At 37.7% G+C, this 18,161-nt stretch overlaps 1 protein-coding gene across 2 annotated transcripts in view; it reads left to right on the forward strand.

Annotated features, from left to right (window-relative positions):
- USP7 (ubiquitin specific peptidase 7) overlaps positions 1-18,161 on the forward strand; it is a 138,408-nt gene that overhangs the window by 75,869 nt on the left and 44,378 nt on the right. For both annotated transcript variants that reach the window (XM_073362481.2, XM_073362480.2), the window contains 6 exons: positions 212-316; positions 3,173-3,371; positions 5,325-5,463; positions 6,330-6,418; positions 7,569-7,677; positions 16,537-16,667. In XM_073362481.2, coding sequence (XP_073218582.1) covers positions 212-316; positions 3,173-3,371; positions 5,325-5,463; positions 6,330-6,418; positions 7,569-7,677; positions 16,537-16,667 — 772 coding nt within the window. The remainder of the gene's footprint in view (positions 1-211; positions 317-3,172; positions 3,372-5,324; positions 5,464-6,329; positions 6,419-7,568; positions 7,678-16,536; positions 16,668-18,161) is intronic.

Raw genomic sequence — 18,161 nt, forward strand, 5'->3', positions numbered from 1 at the left:
AAGGGTTTGCCTACACAAGGAAATTTACCAGCAGAATTATAGTGGTATAATTATAGCTATGACTGTGTGTGTGGACACACTTATTCAGGAGTAAGAATACGGAATAAGAGTGCCTTTTTCTGGTATTCTTTATACCAGTAAATGTTTGTCATTTTGAAATTTTCCCATGTAAAGAAGCATTAAGTCACTGATAATTTTTTTTTCTTATTAGCTGGAGATACAGATGATCCACCAAGAATTACTCAAAATCCTGTCATCAATGGGAATGTAGCTATGGCCGATGGACACAACAACACAGAAGAAGACATGGAAGATGGTAAGTAAATATGACATGAAAGTATCATTGGGAACAGAACTTGTCGTTTATTTTATATTTGTAGAGTGCCCAGCACAGTGGTATCATGATTAGGGCATCTGGGTGCTGCTCTAGTAAAACTGATGTAAAAAAAATTCTAATAATGATGTTATTTCAGGTAAAGGGTTATTGCTTCTCCATGGAGAAAATAAAACATTATCTAAATTTCTGTATGGGAATTCCCTTTTAGAGTAGTCATTCTTCAAGAGTGGGGATCCCAAAAGCTATCAGCAGAAAAAATAGGCATGTTGTAAATGCCTGTTCATTTTAAATCTTGCCAGAGAGTGGTATTATGCATGATCTTTAAAATGTATCATGCACCACTTATTATGAGAAATACAGTGCATTAAATTACTTAACACTGTACTTGCAGCTGTCCCAGCAGGCATTTCCAGTAGAGTGTACATTGGGATCCCCAGGTGTTTTGCTAAGTAGTCAAGTAGCAGCTTTAGACAACTTTTATAAGTTTTACACAGTGGTGACACTACTTGGAAGTGGACCTCATTCTGGTGATCCAAACCTTTATAACATCAAATGTTCTGTTTGTGGGAACTAGTTGGGAACTTTGGCTAGTGCAAAATGCAACTGTCGGCTTATTTAGAGGTATTTCCTTTTGGGTGCATATTACATGCATTCTCTGCTTGATTTCTGATTCATCTGAGTGCAATTCAAGATTTTGTTTTGACTTATAAAACCTTTAATGGTTTGGATACTGACCACATTAAAGAGTTGTGCTCTGTGTGGTGGCAAGAAGAGAGAGCATTTTGGCTGAAACCATAACTGGCTGGTAGTTATGTCAAATGACTGTTACCAGTGGTAGTAAAGGGTTATTTAGTATTGCCTTAGAGAAAATGGTAGCACAGGCTGCAGACAGAGGGGAATAAATATTCTTGATCTTTAGCCAAATAGCACAAAAGGGATTCAAAAAGTTTATATAAAATTATACCTTTCTTTTGCTTGATTTATTCTGCTATGTACATATGAGAGTCAGGTTTAAAAGAGGCTAATTGTGACCATGGCTGATAAGGAAGGCAAATACTTAGATAAACTACTTCCTCTTCAGTTAGAATAGCTTTAAATTTGCGTGAATGCTATAGGAAACAGTTCTAAAGGCAGGGAAGAATAATCTTTTAACTATAAGCATGGACAAATGCAACAAATAAAATAAATGCCAGCAGTTTGTGCATTAAGGATATTTCCTAATAAAATCTCTCTTTTTTTGTTATCAGTCTCCCTCATCTGCATTAATTACTGGGTATAATAAAACATGGGCAATGCAGCTGATTCTTCTCAAACACCTCAGGTGTAGAGATGTAGACTTCTTCAAGAAGATTTTACTCTTATTTTCTACTAATAAAAAGTGTGTGAAGTAAGTGTTGTCCTGGACTTGAAAGGACAGAATAAATGTGTGAGGGAAAACTAGCTTCATGATACAAAAGCTCTGTCCTGCTCTCATAAATCAGGGGCATTACATGATATTGACCAAGCTGAGAGGCATTCTTTTACACATGCTAGAATAAGAGCTACACAGAAAATATGTGACTCGTTTACCAAAAAGAGTTTTATTTCAGGACTCTGTTGTTTAGACTTTCTGCAGCATTCTCAAAGACACTGGTGAGACTGAAAATCCCAGGAATGTGTGTTACTTTCATATACTAGATGATCTGTTAATATCAGTTAGCCAAAGAGGTCATTAGTAATGTCTTACAGTAGAACCTCAGAGTTACAAACACTTTGGGAATAGAGGTTATTCTATTTGTAACTCAATGTTCATAACTCTGAACCAAATGTTATGGTGGTTCTTTGAAAAGTTTACAAGTGAACATTGACTTACAACAGGTTTGTAACTTTACTATGCAGAAGAAAAATGCTGCTTTTAACCACCTTAATTTAAATGAAACAAGCACAGAAACTGTGGCCTTACTTTGTTTAAAAAAAAAAATTAAAACTTTCCTATAATTTTTAGTAGTTTACATTTAACACAGTACTGTACTGTATTTGCTATTTTGATTTTCTGCTACTGCCTGATTGCGTACTTCTGGTTCCAAAAGAGTTGTGTGGTTGACTGGTCAGTTCGTAACGCTGAGGTTCTACTATAGTTTCTCTGAGGATCAATGGGTTAGCAACAGTTTGATTCAACTGTTATATGCCATTCTAGTGAAAGGAAAAGCCTTTCTGTCCAGGGGAAAAGTCATCAAGATGTAGGAAGAAAAGGAGTACTTGTGGCACCTTAGAGACTAACCAATTTATTTGAGCATGAGCTTTCGTGAGCTACAGCTCACTTCATCGGATGCATACCGTGGAAACTGCAGCAGACTTTATATACACACAGAGAATATGAAACAATACCTCCTCCCACCCCACTGTCCTGCTGGTAATAGCTTATCTAAAGTGATCATCAGGTTGGGCCATTTCCAGCACAAATCCAGGTTTTCTCACCCTCCACCCCCCCACACAAATTCACTCTCCTGCTGGTGATAGCCCATCCAAAGTGACTCCTTTTCTTTTTGCGAATACAGACTAACACGGCTGTTACTCTGAAAGATGTAGGAATTATTCGAAGAAATGTAATATAAGAACAGGTACTTTAAGATCACTTACACACTTGGGAACGATAGAGTTTATATGCAGGTGCTGCCGGGGACCAGGTTATTTAACAATACAGTCTGTGAATATTTAAAATGTTACACATTTTTATTGATTTGTTAAACTTTTCTTTATGCACGCCTTGTTTTTTTTGAAATGTGTATAGTGGGGTGAAGAATATCTTCACATTATTAACTTTCATTTTAGTTGTCTTATATTTTTGTTTTACAGACACAAGTTGGCGATCAGAAGCAACGTTTCAGTTTACAGTTGAGCGTTTCAACAGGCTCAGTGAGTCAGTGCTCAGTCCTCCTTGCTTTGTACGGAATTTGCCATGGAAGATTATGGTGATGCCACGACTGTACCCAGACAGACCACACCAAAAAAGTGTAGGATTCTTTCTTCAGTGCAATGCTGAATCTGATTCCACGTAAGACCCTTTAAATAGTTAATATACAAACTCATATATGGCATTATTTAATTGTATTGCAAGACCAAGATCTGGTAAAATTATTTAATCTAGTTTTTTCTACAGAGGAGAGGAGGTTTACAAGCTTTTTGGTCTCTGAAGATCTTTCTGCTTCTCATATACTCTTTGCTTCCCACCTTCAAATCCCCATATCCGAACACTGATCCTTCATTTAGGCCTACTTGGCCAAAAATCCCTGATGGAACTCATCCATTCTTCTCTTGGACTGCTCAGAGCAATGAGAGGAGCCCTCAGTCAGGATGGAGCACACTGCCTCAACAACGTTGCCACCCTGCTGGCCTGGGAAAGGAAGATTTGTCCCAATTTTGTGCTAAAATACTACTAAATATCCCCATAACCAATCTGAGCTATAAATCCATCTCTGTGATACAGCAGTTGCTAGGTAAACTAGGCAGGAAGAGCATTTGTTGCTAGTATATTTTAAAACAATGGCTTTCTGCCCTTCCACAGTCCCATGGGATTAGAAAGAAACTTTCCATGTGGGCAGGTCATTTCATAATTGTACATTACACGCGTTTCCTTCATCTTTCTCTGAAACATCTGGTGCTTCTCACGGTCAGTGGCAGGATACCAGAATAGAAGGATCACTGGTCTGATTGACTATGGCATTTTTTATATTCATAAATTTTGCCTGTCAGAATATAGCTATACATGAGAATTCAGACCTTCAGTGCTGCCCCAAGTCTGAACAGAAGGAGGGAAGAACCATGCAAGAAAAGTGAACCTGTCCAGCAAGAAAAGTAATGGCTTCCTGAAGAGGAAACCCAGTCATTTCCAGAGTAGGCATCATAAGTATGTGGTTTTATCCATACCAGCCGTGGCAGTTTGATCACCCACTGTCAGGCACAGCAAGCAGTGGCTCACACCCCAAGGGAAGGATCCCATAGATAATTTGTGGCAAAGCACATTAAACCGACTCATCTGCAACTCTAATAAAGGAAGTCTGCATTTGTAAAGACAGGATACTCTCTGTGTTGAGAGAGACAACGTTCCCCAGCTTTTGGCAGTTGCTGGACAAAATATTTGATTTTGTAAGTAGCAGGCCCACCAGTTTATTGGGGAAACTTTGTAGAGAGTTGCACCTCCCCTTATAGAGTTTGAGTTTCTGACATAGGGAGAGTGTGTGCGGTGAGGGTGAGGGGCAGCGTGGGGGGGGGGGGGGAATCAGTGAAAGCATTGCCTCTTTGCTGGGTGGTCTCCTGAGACTGCATTGATACATGCTGCTTTGTGGAGGAGCAAGTTTCCTGTCAAGTGCAATGGGTTCATTCTTGCATGATATCACACACCACTTCTGGTTCAATCTGAGTGATGGCAGTTACTCTTCCACATTGTTTTCTTGGTTTTCGTTTTCTCTTGAAGTAGTAGTGTATTTCGTCTCTTCATACCCTACATAAGTACGGTATACCATGCTTGATGTGAATAGTTAGCCACAGTGATTTCTGACAAGAAGCTTCAGGAGACAGCGATTTTTCTCTTGGCTATTATTTCTGAGCAATATTAATGAACACTTTCTGAAAAGACTTCTGACCTTGCTCATGAGAAATCACTGTCATCCTTAAAAAAAAAATCCTAGGAGGAATCAGTTAAGACTGTGTGTAGCAGTTGCTCTCAGAGAGGGACATAATCTGAAACCACATTCCTGAAAAAAGTATGGCCTCTTTAACAACCATTACTTTGTACAGTGCGGCTCCCAAAAACCGGAGATTTAGTTCTTACCAGTGCTCCTCACAGCAGTTAAACAAGCCTTAGAATCTAGTGAGGAACAAAGGTGAACTAGACATCCGTGTACAAATACGGACTTGGTGTATCAAGTAAAATTTGTAAAAGTGTGTGTTTATTACTGAAGAAAACAAAATTGAAATTTGTTTCAAGTGTTATCTTTTAATTTTATAGGTCATGGTCTTGCCATGCACAGGCAGTTCTCAAGATAATAAATTACAAGGACGATGAAAAATCATTCAGTCGTCGTATTAGTCACTTGTTCTTTCATAAGGAGAATGACTGGGGCTTTTCCAACTTTATGGCATGGAGTGTAAGTAACAATATATTAGTTTTATAATAATGGGCTATTACTGGGTTGGGAGGTCAGTCCAGTATATGCACTTGATCTTCTAATACTGCCTTAGATACCTTTTATTTATAAATTTCTTCCTACAAGTGTTGTTTTAGTGTCTGAATGATGCGTGTGGTATCAGTAGGTTTCATACTGAAGATACCTTTAAGTGCTAATGTATTGCGCATCCTAGTGCAGATTCCTTTTAGCTCTTTTACCTGGACTTAATAACCCATATAAATATTCCATCATTCCTCCATTGACCCATCTTTACTGATATTTCACTTAATAAAAATTGTTCCACCAAGTTTCTTTTAAATCTTGTTGGTCACAATCACTGTCATTTAAGAGCAGCCTAGGTTTTCTTGCTCATTTCCCATGTTCTCTGCATGTGTACAGACATTTTAAATTAATACTACTTTTAATGTTCATCTTAAATTGAGACAGCTTTTTAAGCATTATGGAAGTCTGGGGCCTTAATTCTTCTCTTTTGCTTGGAATAGTTTCCTAAATGAACTGCTTTAAGTCAAAACAAAGCTTTTGATTACTGATTCTGTTATCCACAGGGAGTTGAAATACTGTTGCAAAAACTAAAAGCCAGAAACAAGATTTTACATTGAGACATTTTTAAAATTATCTATATATTGAGCTCAGGGTCCTAGAGATTAATTGGTATCCTTCAATAATTTTTTAGCTTATTGAGTAAAAGAACTGCATAGATGGTTGCTTACTTAAATGTGCAGATTCTGAGCAATATCCAGCCTGGATTTTTCACTACATTCCCCATTGTAGGATTCAGAAGATAGTTTTGCAGCAAATTGCATATTCTTATTTCTGTTTTATAGGAAGTTACTGATCCTGAAAAAGGATTTATAGAGGATGACAAGGTTACTTTTGAAGTCTATGTTCAAGCAGATGCTCCACATGGAGTGGCGTAAGTATCTCTTAAAACAAACAAACAAACAAACAAAAAAAACACCTCTCTTGAGCAGAAATACATAGCAAACAAGTGTACAGAAAAGTCAACCTTTAGAACATTCATTTGAGTTTCAGTTGAAGTATCTAATTTTATTAGTAATGTATGGTACTGTTCAGGAGAAGATCTCAAAGCACTTTTTCAGAATGAATTGATGAAGCATCTCAAGGGGAATATACCCATGTTTCAAAAGCTGCAGAGATTTTTGTGCCAGTAGCTTCTCCACCTATGTTGCTCAATGCAACCGTCTGTAACTTCACTTAGTGCAAAACGCTTTTCAGTATGTATAAACTAATTTTATTTTTCAGTTTAAAATGACCTACAGTCTTTGTCATTGTGGTCTTGACACTCTTGGTGTTAATGTCACGGTCATGCAGAATGGTTGCCGTCATCAGTGGTTTGAACACCTAGTTTTAATCCTGCTTTACTGTTTAAGTTTTAAAACTGCCTTACCTGATGCTGAGTTTTTATACTACTGGGTGCCACTTTTCAGCAAGATGGCTGCTATGAACTGCAAATTTTAATTTAAAAATTGAATTTTAAATACAGATAACTAATGAAGTGCTTGTCACTCTGGGAGCCTTCAGAAAATCGTAAAAAGGAAGTTTAACAAAAGAACAGCCCTTTTGTTTATAGAAGTATTGGAATCCTAAGAGTATGTGGTGACAGGCAGTTGTGATGTGTAATCTGTTTTATTTAGACAGAATGTAATACTAAGGAGCACAAAGCTTCTGTTAATAGAACTGGTTAGCCTAGAACAGGAGTTCTCAAACTTAATTGCACTGCGACCCCCTACTGACAACAAAAATTATTACACGACCCCAGGGCCTGAGCCCACCCTAGTCCCGCCGCCCTGGATGGGGAGGCCAAAGCCTGAGCCCCACCGCTTTGCATGGGCAGTGAGACTCGGGCTTTGACCCTGTGCCCCAGCAAATCTAAGCCAACCGTGGCGACCCTATTGAAAAGGGATCGCGACCCACTTTGGGGTTGCGACCCACAGTCTGAGAACCACTGGCCTAAAACAAATGTTCTATAGAAATATATCTGTATTATAGTTAAGTTTTATATGTATAATCAAATGTAGTTTTAACCATTAACTGCTTTCCAGGTGGGATTCAAAGAAGCACACGGGATATGTTGGGTTAAAGAACCAGGGAGCAACCTGTTACATGAACAGTTTGTTACAGACTTTATTTTTCACAAATCAACTACGAAAGGTAAGACATAGCATTGTAATTTCATTTCAAATATTTAAGTAGCAAAAATGATGTATTTCAAAATAGCTTTTGTTTTAAATAGCTTTCCATTCTATTTTCCCACACACACACCACCATTCTTTGTTTCCTCCTTTTCAAAAAATTCCCCTTCATTCTGTAAAACTTCAGAGCACAATAACCCAATTTGGTCATTATTCTGCTTTTTCAAAGTGGTTCTCAATCTCTCTGTTAGCTCCTTTTTCTTTAACTCAGTAAACAAATGGCTCTGTCAAGTAGCTAGAAAAGGTGGTTACAACATCAGTGTAGTTAGTGTACTCAAAACCTGATAAATTGCAATTTAATTAACTTCTGGTAATAGAAATCCAGTTTTAGTGGACTACATGGCTTATGCCATGATGTACACCTTGTATCAGACCAGATCTGAGAACTTGTCTTAATACTTAGGTGTGTTACACATGGGTTTATTGTTTTTTTTGTTTTTTGAAAAATAAGCTAAATACCTTTGTACATGCCAAAGCCTGAGTTAAGGGTCCGTTGCTGCACTGCTTGGTTTGTTAGTGATGCCAAAAATTGTTTCGGGAAAAGGATACTTTAACTTAGCCCTTTGCAGCAGGCAAGGTAAAGGAATAATTTTCAACTCTTAATTTTCAATCTGTTGGCTATCTACCGATAGATAGATATGCACACCTTTGTAAAGTCTATATATCTGTCAGTGACTTGGCCATTTAAAACAGTTTATAGTCATCTTTTCTGTTTTGCTTCACAAGTTACACATATTTATTTTCCAGTGTTGCTTGTGTGTTCATTTATGCTTCCTGTTTTTTATATATAGTGCAGTAAAATTATTGGTAGTTACAGCCAGTATCTTCCCTTACGTAATAGTGGTACTAAAGCAGTATTGACTTGTATTTTGGGTGGTTTAAACATAATTTAGTTTTGACTTCAATGCATTATTTTTGCTTACATGCTTTATTTTCTTTTTGCATGTCTCCTTGTATATTCTAAAATGTCTTATCAAAAGAAAACTAGCTCTTGCTAGCAAAATATTTGTTCTTATAAATATCTCAAGAAAGCAACATGGAAATGCTATGTAGCATGTAATCCTAGTATAGTGAAATAGTGCCTGGGATAACAACACCTTACTTTTTTTTTTTTACTTGCTAAATAAATTCGTGTTAAACCCCTGCTAGTCAGAAGAGGGCATTTGCATTAAGAAATCTTGACTTTCAGAATCATTTGATCTAGGGAAGGTCTCCATTGATTTTAGTATATCCTACCACTCGAGGGCATGATTTTTTTTTAATTTTATTTTATTTTTAAAATTATTATTCTTCAACAATCCACAAAAAAGTGTCTGCTCTAACTTCGAATATCTCCAGTGATGGGAGATTCCATATTCTCTCTTGGAAGCTCAGTTTTTCCTTTATGGTATGGCCTATTTTCCAGTCTTTTAATTACTATTAATATTAGTATTACCATAGTGCCCAGGAGCCCTAGTGATGGACCAGGACCCCACTATGCTTTCTGTGGTTTTGTTTCTCTCTCCTTTATTTCTGCACTGTGCTGCTTGTTCTGAAACATAGTACCAAAAATAGAACACATGCCTCTAAATACCTGGATTGTTTTTGCATGATACACCCGTTAATTTATCATCTTTGAGTGGCTGCAGATAGGTGTTCCACTAAGGCGTGTGTGCGCACCCAGCGCATCAGAGCCAGAGAAATTTGCCTAGCAGTACCTGCAGAGATGGCACTCACACCCTTTGCTTTATAGCCCCTGCCCTAGCTCCAGAAGGGCGGCTCTGCCCCAAGCCCCATCAGTTACTTCTCACAGCCCGTGGCTAGAGTCGGATCACTCTAGGTAGTGTTTCTTCACACTGCCCCTTTTCCCTCTGTCATTGAGACCTTCTTGCAAATAGTTCACTAAGGTGTTTATTAGTGGTACCTTAGGTTGGTTAGTTCGGTTATTTAGCTGTAGTTTTCTGGTGGAATGCCTTCACCAGGATTTGAACATTGCCTGTCATGTGGAGGGGCTATACTGAATAGTGAGCCCTGCATGCAGTGTTTATTGTGCCTTGGAGAGGCGTATATTAAGGACAGGGGTTCCATCTCTAAGAACATGACACAGGTGGCAAGGGATTTAAGATGCAAGCAGAACCTGATGGAGCAAGCCAGGAGGCCTATGTCTGCACTGGGGACAGTACCAGCTTCTCAGCTATCATCAGTGTCATAGTATGTTGACGATCCTTGGCAGGACTCAGAGATCACCTGTAGCAGGAAGAGAAGTATAGGGGCTCTTGGCCTGCTACTTAGGTGGCCACTATCCACAATGGCCTTGGAATCTCTTGGACACTCCTCTTTCCTTTAGGTCCTGACTTCAACCCACTATAGAGTAAGATCGGTTAACCAACCTGAAATAATTGTGAATGGTACAGATTTGTATTTCTTCTAGTCTTCTTCCTACCATTGTTGAACAGAACAAATTCTTAGTCTGGAGACCTAGCCAATCAATTTCTACAGAATTCAAGTATTTATTTTCTAAGCAAATTTGTTTCGAGCTTTTTATGTACACTGAGTAAAAACCAATGTAGTGTTCTGAGCAAGGCAAAATTAACAGAACTTTATTTGTTTTTACTGATGCTGTTCAGAATCCTGTGAACAAAATAAAATTGTCTCAATAATCCAACTGGAAAAGCAGTGAGCATTAGGAAAGCCAAGCACTTGAGTTACTTGTGGGGAATCAGACACGAAAATGGAGTCTGGGGGAGGGCTAATGGAGAAAAGACCTTTTCTTCCCTTTTCTTCTCTCCTCCCAACAGCAGTCTAAAATGGCAGAGACCCTTTCCCCCCCATACAGCAGCCATGAGGTTAAGAAGGTGTGGGAAGGAACCAAGGCACTTCCTCTCCTATAGCAATTAGAAGGGGAAGAACTTTAAGCTTTTGTATTGGCCTGTGGCTGGGAAGTGTCTGATTAAATCTAAACAAGGCCCAGGGACAGAGCTTCTCACAAGGGCTTTGCCCTTGGATCTTACTGTTGGAGCCTCTCCACCCCAGTGTTCCATCTCTGCTTCTAGCTAGTAGGTTTAGTCCTCCAGCTAGAGCATATATGGTAATTTTTTCAAGCTTTGTGCTAATTCTCTTGATCACGCCTTAGGGCCTTAGACAGATGTTTGTAATTTCGTGTAAAGTTATTTAGGTTTGTTCCTTCCTGATCTGGCTCTGCTTTGACCTCTCCCTTTCCTTGTCATCATCCAATGTATTCTGTTACTCAGTAGTTACTTTGCCTGAGATTTCACAAAAAAGGGTGAAGTATTTCCTCCCCCTTCTTGTCATGGTGTTTGCTTTTCCTCTGTTAAGCAATGGATTTAAACTTTCCTTTAACATTGTCTTGCTTGTACAAGTTTATCTTGTTCCTCTTTGTATGTGTTCTGCATAGTGCCTGATTATGTGCCTCTTCTTTTCAGACTTTGTCCCCACATGTCTTTACTATTCTCTTGCATTCATCCCCAGAGGGGGAACATCTCAGGTGTTAATTTGAGATTGTTGTTTCGCCAAATGTATTTAAATGCCTTATGTCTTGATCTTGAGGCAAATTTTTCAGTTTTGGGTGGACTGGACATTTCAGTGAGATGGTTTACAAGGGAAGATATTATATAAATTGTTTATCTTGGTTGGAAATTCAGACTGAACTTTGAGTAATTGGCTGATTTACACTAAATTACACAAGCAGAGGGGAAAAGCAAGGGAAGCATATAAATTAAATATCACTTTGTGATAACATACAATAGAAACATTTGTTGTTTGCAGTGGTGGTGTGGCTGTGTTGGTCTCAGAACATTAAAGAGACAAGGGGGATGAGGTCCAGCTTTGTTTGGTGAAAGAGACAACCTTTCAAGCTACACAGAGCTGCTCTTCAAGTCAGATTTGTGTAGCTAAAGAAGAGCTCTGTGGGCGGCTTGTCTTTTTCACGAACAGAAGTTGATCAAATAAGATATTATCTCACCCACTTTGTGTGTCTAATAGAAACATTTAGCATTTAACGGTGTATATACTAATGTATTTAGTCAATGGCCATTTGAGTTTATTTCAAATTTATCAATCAGTATAATGATTGGATATATAAAAAGGAACTAATTGCTTTGCATAGATGCCTCTGAAAATGGAATGTGAAATAAATATACAGAGCTTGATTTTTCAGAAGGGCTGAGCACACAGTTCCTATTGATTTTGGGGTACTCAGCACTATTGAAAATCAGGACAATCGTCTTTTGCTTTGAAGCCTATTGTTGATAATTTTGACTTATCAGGGAGATGGAAATTTTCATGCGTAAGTCTGATATTTTCATACCTGTGTTTGTATTTATATATAGTAAAAGTATGTGTGTGTGTGTGTGTGTATATATATATATTAGACTTGATTTTGACTAACAGAAAGGAATTGGTTGCGAATCTGAAGGTAGAGGGCAAGTTGGGCAAAAGTGATAATGAGGTAATAGATTTCATGATTCTAAGGAATGGAAGGAGTGAGCAGCAGAATGAGGATGATGGACTTCAGAAAAGCAAATTTTAACAAACTCAGAAAACTGACTGGTAAGGTCCCAAGGAAAAAGGAGTATAGGAGGGCTGGCAGTTTCTCAGAGGCAATATTAAAGGTGCAACAAGAAACTATCCTGATGTGAATGAAGGATAGAAATAATAGCTTCAGTCTTCACTAAAAAGGTGAATTGTGACTACATACTTAATACAGTTAATATTAACAACAAGGAAGAAGGAAAACAAACCAGAATAGGGAAAGAACAGGTTAAAGAATATTTAGGTAAGTTAGATGTATTCAAGTCAGCAGGGCCTAAGATTCACCTTAGGGTACTTAAGGAACTAGCTGAAGCAATCATCTTCAAAAACATGGAAGACAGGTGTCGTCCTTGAGGACTGGAGAAAGGTAAACATAGTACCTATCTTTTAAAAAGAGAAACAAAGAGGACACAGAGAATTAGACCAGTCTAACTTAAGTTATTGAAAAGATACTGGAACAAATTATTAAACAATAAATTTGTAAGCATCTAGAGGATAATAGGGGGGTATGTATTAGTCAACATGGGTTTGTCAAGAACAAATCGTGCCCAACCAACTTAGTTTTCTTCTTTGAGAGGGTTATTGGCTGGTGGATAGGGGGAAATAGTAGACATGATGTATCTTAATTTTAGTAAGTTGTCTGGCACAGTCCCACATGACGTTTTCATAAGCAAACTAGGGAAATGTGGTCTAGAAATGAAATTTCTGGAAGATGGCTCCACAATTGATTGGAAAAAACCCAAAAAACATTCTTAAAGTATAGTTTCAATTTTTCACTGTCAAGCTCAGAGGCTTTATCTAGTAGTGTCCTGCAATGATCTGTCCTGGGTCCTTACTAGTCAATAATTTCCTTAATGACTTGGATAATGGAGTGGAATATGTGCTTATAAATTTGTGGATGACGCTAAGCTGGGAGGGGTTGCTAGGTCTTGGAAGGACAGAATTAAAATTCAAAAGGACCGTGATACATTTGAGAATTGGTTTGAAATCAACACAATGAAATTTAATAAAGACAAATGCAAAATATTACACCCAAGAAAGAAAAAAATCAAGAGCACAAATACAAAATAGCAAATAACTAGCTAGGCAGTAGTACTGCAGAAAACGATCTAGGGTTATAGTGGATGGCAAATTGAATACAATTAAACAATATGATGCAGTTGTAAGAAGGGCGAGTATCATTGTGGGGTGTAAACAGGCGTGTTGTATGTATGACACAGGAAGTAACTGTCCCAGTTTATTTGGCACTGATGAGGCCTACTCTGGAGTATTATGTCCAATTTTGGGCGCCACACTTCAAGAAAGATGTGAACAAACTGGAGCGAGCCTAGAGGAGAGCAACAAAAATGATAAGTCTTAGAAAACCTGACCTGTGAGGAAAGATTTTAAAAACCTGGTCTTGAGAAAAGACTGGACCTGATAGCAGTTTTCAGATATGTTCAGGATTGTTACAAAGCGGATGGTGATAAATTGTTCTCCTTGACCACTGAAGGTAGGGCAAGAAGTAATTGGCTTAATCTGCAGCAAGAGAGATTTAGGTTAGATATTAGAAAGATTTTCTTAACTCTAAGGATATTTAAGTACTGGGATAGGTTGTGGAATCCCTAGTATGCACTTTTTGGGGGGAAAATATACACACACACTGTCTGCCCATCTAAATATTGTGTGTGTTTATATTGATATTTTTTCCCCAAAACATGTTTTGATAACCTGGTTCTGGTGATTTATCTTCTATTTGTCTGCACTGCATTTGATAAAATTGTGTTTTATATAGATATTTTATTTTGGTTAAACAGCGTGAGTGGTGTCAATCCACCAGTTTTCTATGTGTTCTTTGTGAGAAGGAGGTTTTCGTAGACATTAAAAAAGTGTCATGAATCACTGCTAATATTATGTGCCTGTAATAAGTAAGACTCAAGATCCTGGATCTGTTTCTTTTACTACCTTTGCCCAGGGTAGATTGACTTATAACAAGGTGACATAAATTATATGGACTGAACCTGCAAGGTGCTGAGCTCTCTCTGCTCCCAACATTAAACTGAAAAACATCTTCTGCAGTTGAAAATGGAGGGAGAATTCTGGCTACTGATACCTGAATTGGAATTTGGACAGAACAGCAGGGTTAATGCTTCTAGAAAATACGGCTTTTTGGTTGAGTGATGAGTGTAGAGAAACGCTGCCCAGAACCTTCTCTCTCTGGGATTACTTTGTGAGGCACTCTGGTACCAACATGAAAAGTGTAGTATAAATACCTAGATAGATACTCTTCCAGAAAATTCTAGGTGCTATGAGCTGGGCATATACTAGTGCTAATTACTATCAAGTTTGGAGCACAGCTATTCCCAAAATACATGTTCATTCTCAGAGTTTTATAAAGAAGATTGAATTACTGAATTGGTGGAAGTAACTGGATGCAAAATGTTTTGAACTACTATTCTTGATTTTGTCTTCAGCAGCAGGTTTGGAAACAATATTTTCTTCATTTGGGAAAGTTAATTCAAATTTGAGAAATCAGTTAAGAAAAAGGAAAGCAGAATAACTAGTCATCTTGTCTGAAGTAGCTAAGTAATTTTGTGTTTACCGTACAAAGGTGCCAATAGTCCCTCTTTACCATCAGAATGCTGTTTTACATCTAGTTACCTTATGATACAGAGTTTAATTAGTGAGTTGTCACCTTCCATACACTCAGATCGTGTAAATCAGAACTGGAAGAGGGGACATGATAGTGTGGAATCATGATGCATATTTATACTGTTGCCTACTTGTCCGTAATTTTTATCCGTAATATCATTTCTTGTATCCAGTATGGTAGGACTTTCACTTTCTTGTGGAGACTATTCCAAAGTCTAATAGATTCACTGTCCAGAAGTTTTCCAGAATTCAGGAATATTTTCCTGTATTATTTTTATCCCATTACTTTAGTTATTCTACTGCTACTCTCCTCATTGTACCATGTTAAATTCCTGGTCCCGCTAAACATTTACCTTTTTATGTATATTTGAAGACTGTTGTTGGGCTCCTCCCCGTAGCTGTTACCTTCTCAGATCTTCTAATCTTTTTAATTGGTCCCTCAACTCTTAAACAATTTTTGTTGCTCTTTTCTAGACTTCCTTATTTTGTCTGTATCAATCAAATCTATTAAACTTTTTTAGTCTGGCTCCCCTCACCACTGTATCTGAGCGCATCACAAATATTAATGAATTTGCCTTGCCAACTCTTTAGTTATATATGGAAATATTATTAGCCCCATTTTACATATGCAGAGCTGAGACACAGGATAGATAAAGTGGCTTGCCCGAGGTCTCTCAGGAAGTCCGTGGCAGAACCAGGAATTGAACCAGATTTTCTCAGTCCTGGTTCAGTGCCTTAATCACAAGACCCTACACCTTTTCATTAGACTGCATTCACTTCTGGGCAGTACATCATCTACCTGCTTCTTGAGGTGATGTTTCTTCATTTTTCTGCCCAAAATTGCTTTTTTTGTGTCCCTAACCTATTACAAGCTCTTGTTTAATTTGCTCTCTGCTATTGCCACTATTCTCTGTTAACATTAATGCTTCTTAAATTTGTTTCCCCCGTTAAATATCTGCATTTGGGAGTTATCTTTCCCTGAGTACTTTACATTTTTCTAAACTGAATCGCATTGCCTGCCCATATTTCCTAATCCTTTTTGGTTCCTTTTTATAATTTCTCTGTTGTCCTTGACCCTTCCAAGTTTTGAGTAATCAGTGAAATTAGTTAGCATGTTGTTCAGACCCTCTTCCAGATGATTAATGAAGATGTTAAATAAGAATGGATCTCGCACTGATCCCCAAAGCCTCCACTGTACACACGCTTTTATTTTTGTCCTTTCTACCTTCACATAGTTTTCAAATGTATACAATCAAATTGGAAAAAAAAGTCATTTTTCAAATAGGCTGTAGTATTGTACAGTATATGTCAAATCCTACTGTGATGATTGCATACCCATAGAGTGCATGGTCATTGTTTGAAGGAATTATTGAACTCTTTAGCATATTTCCTTTTTAAAATAATTAGAAATGATTAGAAGAGTTTATAGTGAGCATAATCAATTGATTTTCTTTTTCTACTGTGCTTTGGAGAACCACAAATACAGGTAAGTAATAGTCTTCACAATAAACCACAGTAGGAAATTTGTGTCAAATTATTCTGCTGTGTTAATTGATTAGGTCTACGAAACAATTCTGAGCAGGAACAAGTGATGACTTGAACAATATGAGCAGGAAACACATTTTCTTAAGTACTAATTGAACTAAATATTTTGTAGGCTGTGTACATGATGCCCACAGAAGGAGATGACTCATCCAAAAGTGTTCCTTTAGCATTGCAGAGAGTATTCTATGAACTTCAGCACAGTGACAAACCAGTAGGAACTAAAAAGCTAACAAAATCCTTTGGGTAAGTGTCAGAAATTTAAAATATTTTTTAGAATGTAGCAGAGTTCTTAATAAAAATTTTCCACATTTCTGCTAAAAAGTACTTTGCTTCGTGTAAAAATAAATTAAGGATAGCTTAGAGAGTTATAGAAAATAATCTGATAGCGCTCCATGGTTATTCTTTCCTAATATGACTTTTATTAATATTTCTTAGTTTACCAAAAAATCACATTTTTCTAACTGACAGCACTGAGGTCAGCTGAACTGAAAATCAAATGTTTCCTTGTACATAACCATCAGCATCTACAGCAATAAAGATCTGGTTTTATAATTTATCTAGTGGATGATGCATTTGGCTAAACAGAATACAGAGTGGAGTTGTGTACTTAAAATTGTAAATGGCATATTGGGCCTTGGACAGGTACCCTTTTTATCAAATCTATATCATATAATGAAAAATAATAATAATGTCTTTCTAAACCTTTAGTGACTCTGCATTGATGACCATTGTAAAACTTACTTGTGACCAAGATAAGGTTTTTAACATGTACAGAGCACACATGCAGTACCAACATCCCATTTCTGTCACGTCTCACTATATCCTGTTTTGTGATTTAAAACATGAAATATGTATCTCTATGGCACAGAGTAGATGTGCGACATCATACAAATTACCTTATTTGTATCCACCCCTTTCTAGTTCCTTCTCTTTGATTTTTGTCCCCCTCAGTAAACAGTTTCTAATGTCTTTTCAGTCTAGTACCATGTTGTAATATGTTCTGACAAATTATAATTTTAAATCTAAGATTATCCTAAATATATCTACCCTAAATCCACTTTGGTAGTGAATTAAAATAATTCACAATTAGGCGCACACTTATTCCAGAATAAGAGCATCCACAAATGGAGTTGATCAGAAGTAGATAATCTTCTTTAAATTCATACCCTACCTTATTCCAGATTAGAGATTTGTCTACACATGGAAGTTAGAGGTCAAAATCCAGCAGAAACCTTTTAGTCTGCTGCTTTGTGCTTGTGCATTTACGTCACAATTATGGCTTCTTTCAGTGTGTTGGGACCATATTTGTAGTTATGGTATAAAGAAATTGAGATTAATTTTCCTTGTTTTACATTGTATTAGCCAACTAGTTCCTTGCTTTATTGCTTTCTAGATTGCCCATTCAAATAGAAGCATCTGTGGCTTTTAAAATAGGTTCAGATATTCAAGTATCTTTTCAGGTAGCTGCATCTCTGATGGTAGCCCACAGCACATTTTCATCACTTAACAACATTACTGAAGGAAACTGAGGTCCCTGACCACACTGTTTCTTGTGACATAAATCAAAATGCCGGGGATAGTCATGGGCTGGGGGGGCTGTTCTCTGGCACCCTGACCCTCTGCCCAGGGCAGGTGAAGGGTCCAGGGCTCCCCACAGCAGCCCCAGGCTCCCTGGGTGGCTCTTACCACAGCCCAGCTCCAGCTTCTGGCCTGCCCAGGGGTGGGGATGGGGGAGAG

The sequence above is a fragment of the Lepidochelys kempii genome, chromosome 10 (assembly GCF_965140285.1).
Source record: "Lepidochelys kempii isolate rLepKem1 chromosome 10, rLepKem1.hap1, whole genome shotgun sequence".
Classification (NCBI taxonomy): Eukaryota; Metazoa; Chordata; order Testudines; family Cheloniidae; genus Lepidochelys; species Lepidochelys kempii.